This window comes from Eumetopias jubatus, unplaced genomic scaffold (genome assembly GCF_037043125.1).
Source record: "Eumetopias jubatus isolate StellerSeaLion01/CBP00866 unplaced genomic scaffold, mEumJub1_p1.0 scaffold_10, whole genome shotgun sequence".
Taxonomy (NCBI): Eukaryota; Metazoa; Chordata; class Mammalia; order Carnivora; family Otariidae; genus Eumetopias; species Eumetopias jubatus.
In genome coordinates this window covers 25893005-25911485 of record NW_028274816.1, presented here as the reverse complement: position 1 = coordinate 25911485, position 18481 = coordinate 25893005, and the positions used below count along the sequence as shown (strand labels likewise).

At 41.6% G+C, this 18481-nt stretch overlaps 1 protein-coding gene across 1 annotated transcript in view; it reads right to left on the bottom strand.

Moving 5' to 3' along the window:
* PMFBP1 (polyamine modulated factor 1 binding protein 1) overlaps positions 1 to 18481 on the bottom strand; it is a 46803-nt gene that overhangs the window by 7782 nt on the left and 20540 nt on the right. The window contains exons 5-15 of the mRNA XM_088026911.1: positions 16090 to 16260; positions 14732 to 14842; positions 11404 to 11530; positions 11143 to 11300; positions 9467 to 9707; positions 7353 to 7542; positions 7036 to 7189; positions 5780 to 5947; positions 5374 to 5511; positions 995 to 1159; positions 276 to 443 (exon numbers count right to left, since the gene is read on the bottom strand). Of these exons, the coding sequence (XP_087883037.1) occupies positions 276 to 443; positions 995 to 1159; positions 5374 to 5511; positions 5780 to 5947; positions 7036 to 7189; positions 7353 to 7542; positions 9467 to 9707; positions 11143 to 11300; positions 11404 to 11530; positions 14732 to 14842; positions 16090 to 16260 (1791 nt within the window). The remainder of the gene's footprint in view (positions 1 to 275; positions 444 to 994; positions 1160 to 5373; positions 5512 to 5779; positions 5948 to 7035; positions 7190 to 7352; positions 7543 to 9466; positions 9708 to 11142; positions 11301 to 11403; positions 11531 to 14731; positions 14843 to 16089; positions 16261 to 18481) is intronic.

Here is an 18481-nt window from a genome sequence, read left to right as displayed (position 1 = left end):
CCCCGGCTGGCGGGCTGGCTGCCCTGAGCCCAGAGCCTCTGTGACAAGGCAGGAGGGAGCTTTCTAGGCTTTGAGAGACTCCTTAGGGGGCATTTTACTTCCAATACCAGCAGAGGGCGCCCCTGGCCGCCTTTGCCTGAAGCTCCCTGAGCCAGCAAATGGAGAACCTGTTAGCCAAAGGGAATGGCTTTGTACTGAAGAGCTCAGGGGCAAGAAGAGAGAGACCCTGGGAACCTGGTACAGGAAGGCAGCCTGAGCTCCTGGCTGCTCCTCACCTCTAGCTCGCTCTGCTGTTGGAAGCCCTGCAGTTTTTTTAATTCCATGTTGAGCTTTTTCATCCTCTCCTCGTAAGCAATGATTTCATCTTCCAGCTGAACTTTCCTCTCTTGGGCCTGTGCCAAGGTTCGGTGGAGGCTCTTGGTCTCTGAGGTCGTATGATTGAGCTTTCGTAAAGACAAAGGGGTAAGAATGGCTGTCACAGTTCTTTGGCCCATTCTATTGAGTGCTGAATGGAGAAGGGTTCCAGCCCCTCCCCATCCTCTGCTCAGGGTAGCATAGACACCTGGTCACTTGCCTAGTGTTCCAGGGAGGGGTGGGAAGTGACAGTGGTAAATTTTCTACATCTTCATCCCCCTACCCCATTTCCTCTATTTCCAGTTCTCTGAACTGATCAGCTAGGCATGATCAGCACTGGATGGGGCACAAATTGCCCAGACAACCTAGGTTTTGGGAAAACTTTGCCCCTGGATCACCTGTGGGCAGGAAGATTTGTTAGATTTGGCCTCATTCTTTGTGATCCCTTTCTCCCCCCCCCCCCCCCCCACAAAAGTCCTCACTATGAGGAGGCAGACCTTCCCTGGAAGGACATCCTAGCTCAGAATGCAGATGGTCCTAGTGACAGCCAGTTGTGCAGGAGATTGACTCTTGCACTTCTCGAGCTACTCGGACATTTCTTTGCTCCCCAAAGCCCTGGAGATGAGAGGGTATGGCTTACTTTCTCTAGAGTTTGTGTCAGGTCATCTTGGCAGGCGATTGACTTTCGGGACAATTCCTCATAGGCTTCTTTACTGACCATGGTCTGGAGATATTGCTTCTCCTTCTGCACAGCCTTCTCCAGCTGGACCTGCAGACTCTCTAAGGCCTCCTTCTGAAGGACTAGCTTTAGGAGGGGGAACATCACTATCAAGGTTCATACCTATAGAGGTATCCTCTGTGTTTACAGGAAATGGACCAGAGCTGGGCTCTCTTCCCTCTGTACTAACAGACAGAGCAGTCTGTGATAAGGCCCCCACCCTCCCCTCACTGTTATAAAAAGAACAGCTGCCTTTCCAGGCTCTTCTGCACCCCTCTCCTCACACGTCCCCTTCTAAGTTAGCAGGTCCCCTGCATATAAGGAGTACTGGCAGTACTAGGCCATGATGTATCAAGTACATGAATAATCCCTTTCACAGACTCTGTAGTCTTTAATAAAGATCTGGAATTCAGTTCTAGTTTAGGAACCATGATACAACATTTCATTTGTACATTTTATGCCTTCCTTAGTTCCTGACATAATCCACTAGACTTGCACCATGAAAGCAGGACTGTGTTTACTTCCTTCACTGCTGTATCCCCACTGCCTATAGCTCAGGGCATGGCATATAATATGTGCTCAGTAAATACTAAATCATTGTTTTTGACTGAATGAAATATTTTGTATGGCAATGTTTGGAATTAGGGATGCACTGAACATGTGGTTCTGGTAAAGCATGTTTAAAAACTGAAGTCTGTGTCTTAAACTTAGTAATGAGTATGTATTCATGCTATAGTTAAAAGGAATTGAGATCTGGAGTTAGAGGTTGTGGTTCTGTCATTTACTTAATCTCTCTGAGCTTCAGTTTCCTCTTCTGCAAGCCAGTTACTTTCATTTGTTTCATAGAGTTTTGGTGATGATCAAATGAGATTATATAGGTAAAAAGGGCTTATTAAGGTATAAATTACTATATAGTTGTGAGTATGGTCATGAACATGCTAAGTAACTAGCCATGTTATTAAATACTTTTAAGTACAGGGCAGAGATCTACTTCTAAATCTGGAAGCAGAAGGGAGACCTTAGAAATTCACATGCCCAACTTCTGTTCTTTGGTATTTTATCTGTTCTTTGATATTTTAATACACCTCCATCCACATAGAAACACACTCCATTGGGTTTTCTTCAGTAACAGCTCCGTGCTTGAAGTTTATTATTTTTTCAGATGGAATTTTGAGTATCTTGAACTCTAGGAACTGGTGAGATGAGAAGTGTTAGATTGTACTTCTGACTCTATATTTACATGTCCCGAGAATGAAACCATTCCTAAAGATAAAATAATTTGGTCTTCTGGAAAAAGAAATGCATCTTTTGCGGGGACTTCTGAAAACATGGAGTCAACTGGGTCTGCCCAATAAACCAGGGGAATCACTGAAGAAACTGTAACTCACTAAGTTCTTGATAATTGGTGGCCAAATCAGGAAATGTCATCACAGAGGTGAGATAACAAAAAGAAAGGTGGTGACATAAATCACAGAAGCTTAATTGATTTTGTATTACTTATTAGCATGTAATAAATATAGATTATTTATTATTTGTATTATTTATTTATTGTTTTTATTTTTAAAAAATTACCAGCAAAAAAAAAAAAATTACCAGCAAAAGATGGGTTTATTTGGGAATGAAAGTGAATTGCAATCTGGGACAAAGAAGCTGTGGCAAAACCATAGGGAAATCTGGGGAAGAAAAGAGGGGTATGTTTTTTTAAGGAGAAAAGGGGTAAGTTGGGAAGACTGTTATGAACTAAAAGTCCATTGGAGTTTGGAGGCTTTATTTTAAATTTCTCTAACATCAGTGGTTTAGCTTGGAGAAAGATACTGAAAACCTATATATAGATATATGTAAATTATACAATCAAGGAGTTTTTAATAAAAGTTCTCACAAAGATGTACTGTCTCCCTCACCAAAAGCATTAAGCCTAGATGGATTTAAAGGTGGGTTTCACTAAGTCATCCTTGATTCCTTGCTTCCTCTCACATTCAGTCCATCATTAGTCTGGTCAATTCTGCTGCCAAAACACATCGGGAATTTGCTCATTCTGTCTTCAGTGATGCCACACTAGCTTGAATGGCAATAGTCTCCTAACTGGATTCCTCATTTTCATGCCTACCCCTCTCTGCAATAAATTTCCACATATTAGTCAGAGTTATATTTTGAAAACGTAGCTCAAATCACCTCTCCAGCCCCTTTAAGGAAATTTCATCAATGTCTTTTCATTGCTCCTAGAATAAAACCCTAAATTGCTTAACAGAGGCCACAATGTCTACCCCTACCTATCTCTCTACTCTCATCCTATACCAATATCCTCCTTGATTACTACACTCCAGTCATAGTGGCCTTATTTTACTTCCTACAACATTCCAAGTATTGTTTTAAAAGAGTAATACATGACGCACAGTCGGGACTCACACTGGGAACGTGAGGATGGGCCAAAATAGGATCAATTAATTTTTATTCACCATATTACAAAGAACATCATACCAAAACAGAGGGACTCCATTAATGTTAAAAGCAAGAAAAGGATGCTACTGTTAAACAACAATCTGTAGGTACTGTCCAATGCAATAAGGTAAAAAAAGAAAAAAAAAAGAATAACTATTACAAAGGTTTAGAGAATTGTTGTTGCTTGCAAATGATATAATCATCTACCTAGAAAATCCATGAAAAGCAACTGAAAAACTATTACTGCTTAGAAGTGAGTTCAAGAGGAAGTCCAAATACAGAATAAATATGTAAAATAAATTAGCTTTCTTAACAGTAATTAATCATAAAACGTAGTGGGAAAATGTCCTAGAATCAGAGATGAAAAAAATCTCAAGATCTGTTGCTTTCAGATGGTAACTTTAAAAACTGAGATATGGAATACTGATGAAAGAAAATGCACTTTAGAATGTAAAACTAAGCCTCTTTCTAATGACTGTTTCAACTGATAATATGTCTACTATATATGAGGTATGCTTTTAAAAAGTTGAACATGCTTATGCACACAAAAAACCCCTCTAGTCTCCTGATTTTCATCAACAGAATTCTGAAATGAATGCTTTTACTTCCACATTTACATGGCTATCTTTCTTCTGGCAAACATGATAATAGGTCCATATTAAATACTAAGGTAATATCCCTTATATTCAGGGAGGTTCCTTGGGGGTCTCAGTGACTCAGACCTTAACTCTGGATCACAGCAAAGGAGAGATTTATATCTTGGGAGGACAAAACTTCAGAAATGTCAGTTTCTGTGCTATCTAATACGGTAGCTGCTAGCCACATGAGGCTATTTACATTTAAATAAAACTAAAACTTTAGTTAATATTAAAATTAAAAATTCAGTTCCTTAGTCATATAAAGCCATATTCCAAGCAGTCAACAGCCTCATAGGGCTAGTAGACATTGTATATTAGAGAGCTCTCATATAGAAATTTTCCATCATCACAGAAAGTTCCACTGGGCAGTGCTCTTCTTACACTTTGCATAGTCCACAGTATTTTAAAATTAACATTTTTTTCTTCTTAAATTATCAAGGAATCTGAGCTGCTTGGTCTTTCATTTGTAACCCAAGAGACCACCTATCAAGATGCTATATTTGTTTCCTGAAGAAAGATGAAATATATTCAGTTAGGGAAAGTATTGCTGTTCATGATGAAGGGGAAAGAGGTTAGGTGTCAGAGCTAGATGATCCAGGTTCAAGCAGTGGTCCATCTCATCAGTTATTAATCAGTTACCTTGAGCCCCAGCCTTCCTTTCCTCTGTAAAATGAGGATCGTAGTAATCTCTATCTTGTTGGGAGTCAAGCAGATGGAAGGCATGTGAAGGACATAAGTAGACAGTCAATAAATGATGACTGACTTCAAGCACGGTGCCTGTATATGTTAGCTGCCATTTACTCTTTTCTGTCATCTTTATTTGTGTAATGATAAATAGCTGTCTCCCTTTCCATCCCCTTTTTGTGCTTTGGCACCATTTTTGGTAGTGTTCCCTAGCCAATTGCCCCAACAGTGGACTCACTCAAGTCTGGTCTGAAATGTTGCTGTGGAATATTGCTGCCAAAGCCCAGGAAGTTCGGGAGCTCCAGCAGATATTACGTTAAGACCTTCCACAAGTGTAAGAAACATTTCTTTGGCTAAGCAAACAGGTGCAGGAGGGTTACCCCCACTTCAAGGAGAGAAGTGAAGTTAGAGGCACCACAGGATGCACGTGGGCTGGGCGTTTAGCAGCATTTCTGTGGTGGAGGAGAGACAAGTACTGATTTCAGGTCAAGGGTCCCAGGGTTCAAGTTTCTCACTCCCTCAGGGTTTCTGTCAACTCACCTCATTATTTAGCTCTTGGATGACTTGCTGGGAGGCGTTTTGTTTGCTGAGAGAGGACTCCAGCTGCGCGGAACATTGCATCAACTGTGCTTTGACAGTCTCATTTTCCTCCTCCAACATCCTCAAATTTTCCTTTGTCTGCTCCCCCATTAGAGAACAAAGCCCAGAAGAGAGGTGTTACCCGAGGCTCCCACAGAAGCCTGCTCCTCCTGCCCACGCCCACAACTCCATGCTGCAGCCTGTGGTGTCTTGGGCCTTCTCTCTCCTGCTCACTTGACTTTTTTACCTTCCCTCCCTTCTCTCCTAAGGTTTGAGGCCCCACAGCCTCTGTATCCTGCCAGGCTCAGTGGGGCTCAAGCGTTGCCCTGGATTCATGAACCCAGCTCTTCTGGACTCTCCTTCTCACCATTTTTTCTTTCTTTTTTTCCTCCTGTCGGAATGTCTCAAGCTCTTGCTCCAGCAGCTTCTCCTGTTCTTTGCTCTTTTTCAACTGCTCCCGTTTCTCCTCCAGTAATCTTGTCACCTCCTGAAGCTCCTCTGTTAGACTGCTTTTGGCGGAGGCTTGCTCTCTGTGCTGAGAAATAAAGACTGGCCTGAAAGAGGGCACCTGGGTGGCTCAGTCAGCTGAGTCGGCCTTCAGCTCAGGTCATGGTCCCGGGGTCCTGGGATCGAGCCCCGCATCCGGCTCCCTGTTCTGCGGGGAGCCTGCTTCTCCCTCTCCCTTGGCTCCTGCCCCCACTTGTGCTTGCTCTCTCTCTCTTTTGCAATCTCACATAAATAAATAAATAAACCCTGTTTTTCTTTCTTTCTTTTTTTTTTTTAAAGACTGGCCTCAAAGACAGTCTTAGGCTGTATATTTTTGAAAAAACAAAACAACCCCCACCCCCACCCCCTGACAAAGAAAATGGCTGAGATAAATATGAGGGCAACTCCTTGCTTTTTAGCGTAGATAATAAAGTTTCCTCAGATGTTCAGCAATATTTTTTTTTGTCTAATTAGATATACCAACTTATTTTATTTATAGATCCAGTTCCCACAGCATCAACCTTCTCTCCCACTTACCAAATCTTTCCACATAAAAAACTCTGAATAAAGTTAAAAAAAATCTTAGAAAAGCACAAGAAGAATAATTCAGAGATCAAAGACTTTAAAATGACTGACAAGGATATGTTTTGAATCCTACAAAAAAAAAAAAAAAACCAGCATTGTCCTCTGACTGTTTTTATTTATTTATTTTTATTTATTTATTTATTTTTCTTTAAGATTTTATTTATTTATTTACTTGACATCGAGAGACACAGCGAGAGAGGGAACACAAGCAGGGGGAGTAGGAGAGGGAGAAGCAGGCTTCCCGCGGAGCAGGGAGCCCGATGCAGGGCTTGATCCCAGGACGCCAGGATCATGACCTGAGCTGAAGGCAGACGCTTAAGGACTGAGCCACCCAGGCGCCCCTGTCCTCTGACTGTTTTTTAAGCTTAGCCCTTCAAAATGCTTATTATCGGTCATGGGAATCAGAGCTGATAGGCTGGCTTAGCATTCTAACACAAATTCTGGACAATTAGTTTGAATGGATTGGTGGTGGCATCTTCCCAAATAAAGACTAATATATTTAATCTCAAGTAGAGCAGATGCTTGGGCTGGCAGCGTATTTGCCCTTTATACCTGGTGTTGAAGGAGTTTTAGATGATCTAGCAGTTCATTCAGCTTCATATCCTGCTCAGTTGTTGTCTTCTGAAACTGCCTCTTTTCCTTTTCTGAACTTTCAAGCTTCCTCCGGGCCTCAGAGAGTTCTAATGTCAGCTCCTCTATCCGCTTCCTAAAGCAAAATGGCAACAACAGGAAGACAGACTCTGGTGTCTGTGTTGGCAGATGGTGAGCCGGCTGCATGGGGCTTGTTATCTCATTCCCAGGCAGCTGCTGCCGTGTCCAGGCCAGCTCACCAGAGACAGAGCCTCTCTCTGGAGGTGACACGGTGGTACCTGTTGGGTGCGAGTTCCTCTCCAGCCATCAAGGAATCCTTCTGCAGCTTCTGAAGTTCTCTCTGCAGCTCCTGAATGGTCTCTGTCTTCTGCTTCTCCAGGAAAAGGTAGCTTTGCAGTTTCCTCTGCGCATCCTCCAGGTTACTCTTTGCCAGAAGGGTCTCTTCTTTGTACTGGGCGGCTTGCTGAGCTGTGGAACCCAGCAGACAAGTCAGGCACATGTGCATGGGAGAAGGGGGTATGTGTGAAGATCAGACTCTCAAATAAGACGAGTTAAAAAGTCTCTTCCTTCAATTCGTGACCTACTTCAATTTCCAACCTTTCCTCTTTTCTCTCCATCTCATTATCACTCTTAAGGAGGCCTGTTAAATTATCTGTCTTCAGCTATCCCTGAGCCATGGACTGCTTCTGGACGAAAGTTAAACAAATCAATATAAATTGCTCAATATCTCTTACGTGACTCATCCTGTCGTTAGGGACAAATCCTGACCCTAATGGAGTTTACAGTCTTGCGAGGGAGACACAACTGGCCCACATGACATAGAGAACACAGTCATGTGAAGTGTGCACTCACTGTGAACTCCTGTGAAGCAAGGTCAGTGTGGGTGAGAGCAGTCGGGGATGGACTTATGGAGGAACAGAGATGGCACTGGGCCTGAGAAAAAGGAGGAGAAAGGGGATTCCAGAGATCGGTTTGACTGGAAAGGAAAATGGGAAGGGGTGCTGGGAGACCGCTGAGTAAGCGCATGGATAGGAGGGCGTTTTGGAGGATTCTGAAAGCCAGAAAGAAATGTTCAGAGTTAGTTTAGTGGGTTCTTGAGCAGAGACCTGGCATAAAGAGTATTTTAGGAAAACTGGAATGTATTAAATGGAGAAAGACTTCCTACAACACCCTTTTAGTCCCTACCCTTGCCCCTACTGGGTATAAAGGGAGAAACATCAAATAAGTTGCTTACTGGAGTTTCTCCACACCAAATATGTTCCTATATCCTAAAGTTTCAACTATTGTTTCTGTTTTAAATATCACCCTTGTCTCCATTTTTCAGCCTGGGATACTGGAAGAAAGATGGTGTCACTGCAGAAATAATGATATACCTTGGAAGAAGGAGGAGGAATTTCTTTTCTAAGTGGGGAAGAGAAAGTTCAGTTTGGGGCATGCTGAGTTAGAGGGGAAGGTGGGTTGCCCAGGTGGAGCTACTCTCTAAAGACAAAAGTGACCACAGGTGCCAAGTCAGGGCTGGGGCTCTAGGTTTTGGAGTTGTGCTGAGAATGAGAGTAGAGGGCGGAGGGCAGAGTTTAAGGGAGGGATGACTACTGTCAGAGAAGGAGGGAAAAGAGGAAACGATGAGATTTGTCAAAGAAGAAGGGACCTGTTACATTTCCAAAACGGGAAACAATTGTTGAGTATGGGAGGCCAACAGCACACACAGACACACACAGTTAAAGGAGGGTGGGGAAGGAGGCCACACTATGGACCTTCCCCCCCAAGTTGATATGTCACTCACTTAACATAACATTTAACCCTTAAAGCATACAGGTCAGCGTTTCTGCAATACTTACAAAGGTATGCAGCCATTACCAGTACCTAATTCCTGATCGCTTTCATCCCCCCAAGGGAAAGTCCATGCCCAGGGCAAGAAGTTATTGGTGACCTCTGAGAAATCAATTTCAGCAGAGGAGCAAGGACATGATCCGCAGCGCCGGCTGCACAGAAAAGAATGTGTTGGGATGCAATGAAGGGGAGAGAAGGTATCTAAGGGAGGGAAGAGAAATTGTGTGACGGAGGTCCTGGAGAAGATGGGGAGGAACGCAGTGCACAGAAGCGAAGTACTGAGCCCTGTCCTCCCTGTGATGGGGAAAGGCAAAGTTCAGTGAAGGCTGCTGGGAAAACAGCAGGCGTGCGCGTTCAGCAGTTCACCTTCCCAATTAGGGGTGAGTGAAGGAGCTCGCCAGGGCATTGTGATCCCTGTGAGATGTGCCATGAGATCAGGAGAAGGTCTGGAGAGAGGAGTGGGGAAAGCAGCAGGAAGTGGCCATTCAGAGAAAGAGTGGGGACTGCTCTAGCCCTGAGGGTTTGAAGTGTGGTGGGGACTCCTGTATGCCGGGGGCCTCACCAGACAGCTTCTGTTGCTGTTGGGCATCTTCGAGAAAGTCCTTCAGCTTCTGGATTTCAGCTTGCAGGGCTCCACACTCTGCCCTGGACTTATCCTGCTTCACCTTCTGGAGGGTGATTTCAAGTTCTGTTGTCATTCGTTGCTGCTTCTCCAACTCCATCTCCTTTTTCATGAGGCTGTTCTGAACCTGTGCCAGTTCCTTCTCGCGCTCATGCAGCATTTCATCTTTCTCTTGGAGGAGCTAAGGAAAGCAAATGGTGAACGCTGATAAAGGCCTGAGCAGCGACCCAGGAAAGCCAGGTACAGATTGTCCTGAGCCCTCTCTAGCCACTAGCTTCTCTTGCCTGGGTATCACATAGTCTCCTACCTCTGCTCCCTGCCTCAAGTCAGGCTGTTCCCAACACAGCAGCCAGAGGGGGGCTCTGAACACGTAAGTCAGATCTTGTTCTGCCTTTCCTCAAAACCCTCCACTGGCTCCATTTATTTGGAAAAAGGCCACTGTCCTTACAGCAACCTCCTGGGATGCTCATGATCTGGTCTGACCTCACCTCTTGCCACCCCTAGCTCTCCTGGCTTCAGCTTGTCTCCTGGAATATTCTAAGCAGACTCGTACCTGAGGGCTCTCACACTTGCTACTTCCTTTGCTTGGAATATTTTTCCTCAAGACCTCTGCCTGGGTAGCTCCCTCACTTCATTCAAATCTCTGCCCAAATGACCACCCTGTGTGAAACAGCTACCAAACTGCTGTAGGAATTTATCAGTACCTGGCATTACATTATATATTAGTTTTGTGATTTGTTTATTGTCTGTCTCTCTGTACTAGAATGTAAGCCCCAGGGGAGTAGGGATGTTGCATGTGTTATTATATTCTTAATGCCTAGAATGGTGCTTGGCTTGTCACCGGAGCTCAAAAATACTGGTTGAATGAATATATGAATTACTCAAAGCTGTTTACCCAGCCAGACTCCTGGCTGCATGTGGTCATCTCTCCAGATACTTCCATTTTTCCTAATGGATCCCCTCTGAACCTTCAAATAGGGAGCCTGAATGACCAGCCAGTCAATCAGTTGGACGATTTCTGCTATCTCTGATAAAAGTGTAGAGTTGGAACTGTGCTGACTACACAAACTTGCATTGGTTTTACAATCTTTCTGTCCTTACTTCCATTCCTAGGCTTTTCCAGGACCTTGATTTATATTGGCAACTACAGATCTTCTAGGCATAGTTCCATTAATATTTTCAAACTGCCTGATATGCATATTCATAAGATACTTGTCATTTTATATATTGAAATTCACTTGAAGTTCGTAATAAGGCTACACAATATTTAACCCTCTTTCTACTATCAAGCATAAACAAAAGCATAAAAGATCAATGCAAGTGTGTCCCAAACTCTCGACCTTGCAGGGCTGGGGAAGAACCTCTTAGAGAGTCAACATCTCTATTAAGGTCCCTGGACAATGGGTATTTTATTTACTTATTATGTGCTCTGAAAAGTCCCAAAGAAGTGCTCAGAACTGCCTCTGGGCCTAAAGAACCTACAGTCTCATTGTTCATGTGTTGATGTTGCCCAGGCAATCACAGTGGGTGCAAAGCTGCAGGGCCAGCTCTGGCCAAGGTCTGGCCTCACACCTGTCCTGTTGGAGGTTCTAACCAGAGAGCTCCTCTTGTCTTGCCTTGTCTTTCTTCAAGCCCAGCTTCTGGGTCTCCGTGAACTGCATCTGTAGCTCCTGCAGCCGCCGTTGCAGGATGGCAACCTCCTTATCCTTCCTCTCCATATGGGCAGATGTCTCCTCCCGCAGCCCATGCAAGTCTAGCTCCAGCTTCATCATGTCTACGGCGGGAAGGGACAGAATGTTCCTTGCTCAGAGGAGAGCCCCGGCTTCCTTCTGCCTCTTCTTGCTGCCCCCCACCCCCGCCCCCTGCTCCTGGTTTACCCTTCATGATGTTTTTCTTCTGCTCTGACACGGCCTCTAGCTCCATGCGCAAGTCCTTCACCAGGTTCTGGTACTCCTCCACGTGCAGGCACTGGCTGTCTTTCTGCTCCTGCAGGTGCTTCAGTATCTGGGCAGGTAAGACAGGAGCAGGGCAGGTTGAGGACATAGGGGAAGACTGCTTTCTAAAATGCCACGTGTCTGGAATTGGCAAATCCAGAGAGACAGAGAGGGGAGTAGGAGGTGCTAGGGGCTGAGGAGGGGAGGAGGGGGAATGACGGCTCATGCATCCAGGGTTTCTTTTTGGAGTAGTGAAAATATTCTGGAATTAGTGGGGATGGTTGCCCAACCTTGTGACTATTTAAAAGCCACTGAATTGTACACTTTATATAGTGAATTTTAGGGTGTGTTAATTATATCTCAATTAAACAAATGAAAATAATTTAAAAACGGATAGGCAGACTTATCACCCTCATGCAGAATGTGCACAAAAGCCACCACTCCTTCGGCCCTACAACAATCAACAGTCATTGATGGAACACCTACTATGTGCCAGGCACTGTCCTAGGTGCTGGGGACAGTGGAATAAGAAACACAGAAACATATACTTGACCCCATGGAGCTGACCTTATAGTGGGGTGAGACAGACAAAGAGCATAAGTAGTCATTGTAGAAAATGTTAACAGGTGACAGGTGCTATAGAAGAAAGGAACAGCAAAAGGAGAATAGAGGTGTACAGGGCAGAGGGTTGCCATTAGAAACAGAATGGAGAGTTTGGCCCCGCTGAGAAGGTGCCTCCAAGCAGGGGCTTGCTGGAGGTGAGGGACCGAGCCATGGCATAGTGTTGTAGTATCTGTAGGCAGCTGCAGACAGGGGAGGTAGCCAGTGACCAGACTCTGGGGAGAGAACATGGGGGGGGCATGTGGTTAGAGGGGTGAGTGATGGAGAGAGTAGGAGGCATGAGGTGAGAGGTTAGTGGGTGACCACATCATGGGTGGCTTGTAGTCCTTGCGCAAGGACTTTGGCTTCTACTCTGAAGGAGGAGGGAATGGCTGTAACTAAGAGAGGGTAGAACACATGGCCAAGGAGGAGCAGTTAGTCATCTGGGCATCAAGGGATAGTTATGTGATTTCAGAGCTGTCAGTAAGGGAGGACTGCAGCATGGAGATGGGGGTACAGCTGGAGAAATATAGGGAAGTCACCGTATGACCCAGGTGTGGGCACTGCAGGGGCTCAAAGTCTCACTCCATGCCAGGCCAGCTGAGTTCTGGTATTAACTGTGACCTGGGTAGTTCCATTCCTAAGAGAATACCCAGGTTCCACAAAAGCATTGGATAGGACACCTAAAATGGCAGGGAAAAGTGTATGCTGTTCCTTGGGGAAGTCTGCATCATTTAAAAACATAGTGTGGTAAAGAGGCATTAGTGTTTAGTCAATATAGAATTTCAGTTTTGCAAGATGAAAAAGTTCTAGAGAACTGTTGCACAACAGTGTAAATATCATGACTGAAATGTACACTTAAATGTGATTAAGATGGCAAACTTAATGTTACGTGTTTTTAGCCACTATGCAAAAAATAAAAGAGTATGGGAGAAATAAAGACATCTTTCAGACAAAAAATAGGAGTGTTATGAACTCTTGCTGTAGGTGAGGACGTGAATAACATGGAACTGACCTTTAAAATAAATATTGACAGATGTCCAAGGAAGAACTCCAAAATTCAATATTGATTCCTCATTCACTCAAACTTTCTGCATCAGAGAGTCCTGGAAAGAAGAGTCTCTGTCCCTGCACTAAAGGACCCTTGGAGAGCTTATATGTGTTGTTTACTCTCTTTGCCACACCCCCCTTTGCTGTTATTTCAGGATTAGCAAGCCTGCCCACAGTGTGGCCTCAGGTGGCTGGCTTTGCCTTGGACTTCAGGTTCAGGTACGACTGACTTAAGATCTCACCTAGGAAATGCAAACTGATGCACTCACTGTGGAAAACAGTATGGAGTTTCCTCAAAAACTTAAACATAGAACTACCTTATGAGCCGGCAATCTCAGTACTGGATATTTACCCAAAGAATACAAGAACGCGAATTCAAAGGGAAACATGCACCTCAATGTTTATTGCAGTTTTATTTACAAATAGCTACGATATGAAAGCAGCCCACATGTCCATTAATTGATGAATGGATAAAGAAGATGTGGTATATATATATATATATATATACAATGGAATATAATTCAGCCACAAAAAGAGTGAAATCTTGCCATTTGCAATGATGTGGTTAGAGCTAAAGAGCATTATGCTAAGTAAAATAAGTCAGAGAAAGACAAGTACCATATGATTTCACTCATATGTGGAATTTAAGAAACAAAACAAATGAGCAAAGGGAAAAAAAAGAGAGACAAATCAAGAAACAGACTCTTAATTATAGAGAAGAAATTGAAGTTTACCAGAGGGGAGGTGGGTGGAGGGATGGGTTAAATAGGTGATGAAGATTAAGGAGTACCCTTGTCATGATTAAGCACCGGCTGATGTATGGAATTGTTGAATCTTTATATTGTATACTTGAAACTAATATAACACTGTATGTTAACTAACTGGAATAAAAATAAAAATTAAAAAAAAAAGATCTCACCTAGGACAGCACTGAACATAGTTTTGACTATTGGTTGGTCAAACCTTGCCATTTGTTTACATGGTTTAAATGCTTATTCACTATTAGAATCAATTTTTGAGATGGCTTTGAATTTTAAAAATATTGAGTTTTTGAAGGACTAAATTTGAATAAATAGTCTTTCCTAAATTTGGTTCAACTCCAACTAGAAACTAGAAAGCTGGATGGTCCTTTTGAACCCAGCAAGCCAACCAGAGTCTGTCTTGTTTGGGCATACTGTTGAGAGGGGGTTAAGAAGCAGGTGCAATTCCAAAATTCGGCTTTAAAACGGAATATTGCCAGACATATTCCTTGGGACTTGGCATACATTACATACAGTATCCTTGTAGCAGGGCCAATCAAGGTCACACAAATATAAAAATATTATGTAAAGGGGCGCCTGGGTGGCTCAGTCGTTAAGCGTCTGCCTTCGGCTCAGGTCATGATCCCGGGGTCTTGGGATTGAGCCCTGCATCGGGCTCCTTGCTCAGCGGGAAGCCTGCTTCTCCCTCTCCCATCTCCCTGCTTGTGTTCCCTCTCTTACTGTGTCTCTCTCTGTCAAATGAATAAATAAAATCTTTAAAAAAATATATTATGTAAAAATAAAAAATAAGTGAGAAAACCCAGAATCAAACCCAACTCAACTCAACCCCCCCAGGCACAAATAAGCAAAAGTTCTCCCACCTTTTTAATGTCTTCACAATCTTCTGAGGAACTAGGAGGATGTCTGTGGGTGGCTGTATAGGAAGCAAAGTCCGCTTGTAATTTTATCAAAGCCTCTTCACGCTCTAGAACCTGCAAATGAGTGTAGGTCAGTTATGCTGAATGATCAATGTAATGTGATTATTACTAGTACTGTTTTGGCAGGGTGTTCCTTTTTTCAGCCTAAGTTTGTTGTAATATTATGTAATTCATCACATACTTCCTGTGGGCTTACAACAGAGAAAGAATTAGGTTCTCAATCTTATATCAAAGTTCAGTAAGGCATAGACAGTGGTTTGTCTGGAGTCTGCCAGTGGCCACATTTTGGACTCCTTCCTGAACCTCTGTGTCATCCAGTTTATGAAGCAGAAGGTTCTTTAAAAGCTGTGATGGAAAGACATCTAATCTATCAGAGGACGGGATTCCAAGTTCAAGAATTAAAGAAGGAAGTTCTTTATGGAGTACGTGGATATGTATGAACTTTAAAAAAAATTAAAAATCATGAAATTTTTGTTCTTGGTTGAAAATAATTCAAACAAAAACCCAAGCATCAAAAATAAGTGAAATCTCTCCAATTACTCTCCACTCTCATTTCTACTAGGGGGCAGGGCACTATAGGCAATTTACAGTAGGTACTTCTATACTATAATCAGAGACTTTAAAAACAAAAGTGGAATTGAACTATACATAGGATTTTGCAACCTTTTCTCAACAATATATCACAAAGATCCTTCCATTTAGTTCTTAGAGTCTGCTTAATCCTTTTTCATGGCTGCGTATTATTCTACAATATGGTATTTCTTTTTTTATTTCTTTTTTTCTTTTTTAATTTTAATTTTTATTTTTTTTAAAGATTTTATTTATTTATTTGAGAGAGAGAGAATGAGAGATAGAGAGCACAAGAGGGAGGAGGGTCAGAGGGAGAAGCAGACTCCCTGCTGAGCAGGGAGCCCGATGTGGGACTCGATCCCGGGACTCCAGGATCATGACCTGAGCCGAAGGCAGTCGCTTAACCAACTGAGCCACCCAGGTACCCGGTATTTCTTTTTTTTTATTATGGATATTTCTTTAAACATTTTTAAAAAATCTCTTCAACCATTTCCTTATTGATGAGCACTTAGGTTGTTGTGAGAGATTTTAAGTCTCTTTAGAATCTCAAACTTAGTGTGGGTTGGGGCATGCAAATAGGGAGAATATGAACAAAAGGTGGGGGTAAGTATATATAAGACATTTGAGGAATCTTGCTGACAGAAATTACTTTAGGTGAATCTTTTCCCCTCCTTTCTTTCCTCATGGCTTTATTTTTGGTCTCTCAGAAAAATATTCTAGAAGTCACTTACCAAAGCATTACTGCAGGCTAGTTTATTTCGAAGTTCCTGGATTAGATCATCCTGTTCAGAGACCTTTTGCCAGACTTCAGACAGTCGTTTCAGGGTCTCCTGATGCTCTTGAATCATGCAGGAAGACGTGTATATACGTACCTTTGAATGATCACCCTTGTTCTCAGGCTCCTGGGATATTTGGAAATAATGAGTTGGTTTTGTTCATACTATTTGAGTTAACTTCAGAATGCCATGCACATGGAAAATCTCTTAGGTCTATATTCTGAAAGTTCATGTTCACATATGTGAATCATATCTTTCTTAATAAAAGAAAAAATTAACAAGTGCATACGCATGGTAAAAAGTTCAAACAGTTCACAAGAGAACATACTGAAAAGTTAGTCTTCCTCCATCTTGAGCCTCCATGACGCAAGTCCTCTCCTCTGTGACAGTCTATGTTACCAATTTTGGGGGGTATCCTTCCAGGGATATTTTATGCATCTTTGTATATGCATATATACATGTGTATGTGCCCCCTTATTTTTTCCCCTACACAAATGGAAGTCTTCTAAAACGGTATTCTAACATTATGTTTTCACTTGACAATTTATTTAGGATAATTTCCATATTGTTACTCGTATATTTATCTGACCTTTCTTTTAAAATTAATTTCAAATTGTACAAGTAATACATATATATGTATGTTATCTTTCTAAAACATTATAACACTGTAGGCAAGTCTAAATTTCTCTTTGACTATACTACCTCTAATCCTATACTTGCTGTGTTCTCCAGAGATGACAATTTGCCATATAGATAAAGTTCTAGAACTTCATCTATACACTTACATACATATAAAAGAATCTGTAGAGTACAGATAATACTATGTTGTCCTTTTAAAATATAGAAATAGATTTTTTTCACTCAAAAAGATATCTTAGAAATTTATCCAGGTTAGTACATGTACTTTTAGCTCTTTTAAATTGCTTATAATTGTGTTTATCCAGTCTCCTATTGATGGGAATATAGATTGTTTCCAAGTTTTTTTCTAAAATGAAGCTGAAATGAATATTTTTGCATATAAGTCTTTGAGTACTTATTCTGCTATATGTATGGATTAAATTCATGAAGTAGGACTGATAAGACATCTTTAAAATTTTGATAGATATTACACAATTATCCTTCAAGAAATTATACCATTTGGCACTCCCATCAGCATGAGTATGCCTGTTTTCCTAGAACCATTTAAAAAAATGTCTTTCTCTAGGTCATCTGAAATCATGAATGAAGGTTACTACATGCACATGGGTCTGCAGTAACAATGAAGTGAACTGATTTAGATAGCCAGAAAAGAGCAAAGAGTTCCAGTTTGGAGAGTAGATCTTTCCCCATTAAACTTGTTTCCCTAACTGGGCTTTTTCAGGCACAGTTAGAAATAGTTTATGAAAAACTAATGATGTATTGTATGGTGACTAACATAACATAATAAAATAAAATTAAAAAAAAAGAAATAGTTTATGTTCACTGAGCATGAAAGCTACCCATGAGCAAGCTGCAGAAGGGTCAGTGAGAAATCTAAAACTGACCATAAATAATATTCTTATAAATAAGTTAGTGTGTAAGTGGGCAAAGGAATGGAAAACAATAGAAAAGTTAAGGAACAGGAAGATGATATCTACAGGTCCAATGTCTTAATACTACAGGATAAAAAATAGAAATTAAAAGTAATAGAAGAAAAATTCCCTGGATTGAAGAAATCATAATCTTCAGATTAAAAGGGTCAGATAAATGTTGAGAGGCTTAATGAAAAATAAACTAAGAAACCTTGAGTCTAAAATCCTCTAGGAATCAAAGAGATAAAACTGATGACTTACAAAAAATGAGAAACACCAAAATCTAACAATTTCTCTTTAATACTGGATGGTACAAAACAATGCAGCAATAACTTTGAAGACTTAAAGGAAGGTGTTTCTGAACGTTTGTATACCCAGCAAAACTAGCAATTAGGAATGAAGACAATCTTGTTCAGACATGTGAATACTGAGAAATCTAACCACTCATCATTGTTTCTGAAAGAATTAACAAGTCCAAGAATTTAGAAGAGGTGGAGTATACCGCTTAAGTAATGATTAAAAGTTGGTTTTATTTGTAATCTTAAAGAAATGCATATTTTATATGTTATATAAACAGTTCCAGAGATTAAAAGAGAAATAAAAACCTTTCAACTCATTTATATTTGGGTAGCATAATCCAGACACCAATATGAGATGAGAGAACAAGAATTTGAGTGATCAAACTAATCTCATTTCTGAAAATAGATACAAAAAATAAAACTTTAAGAAGTTTAGTATAGCATTTATTGTAATATAATGATATATTGTTATTACTAAAATAAAGCAAAATAATAAAT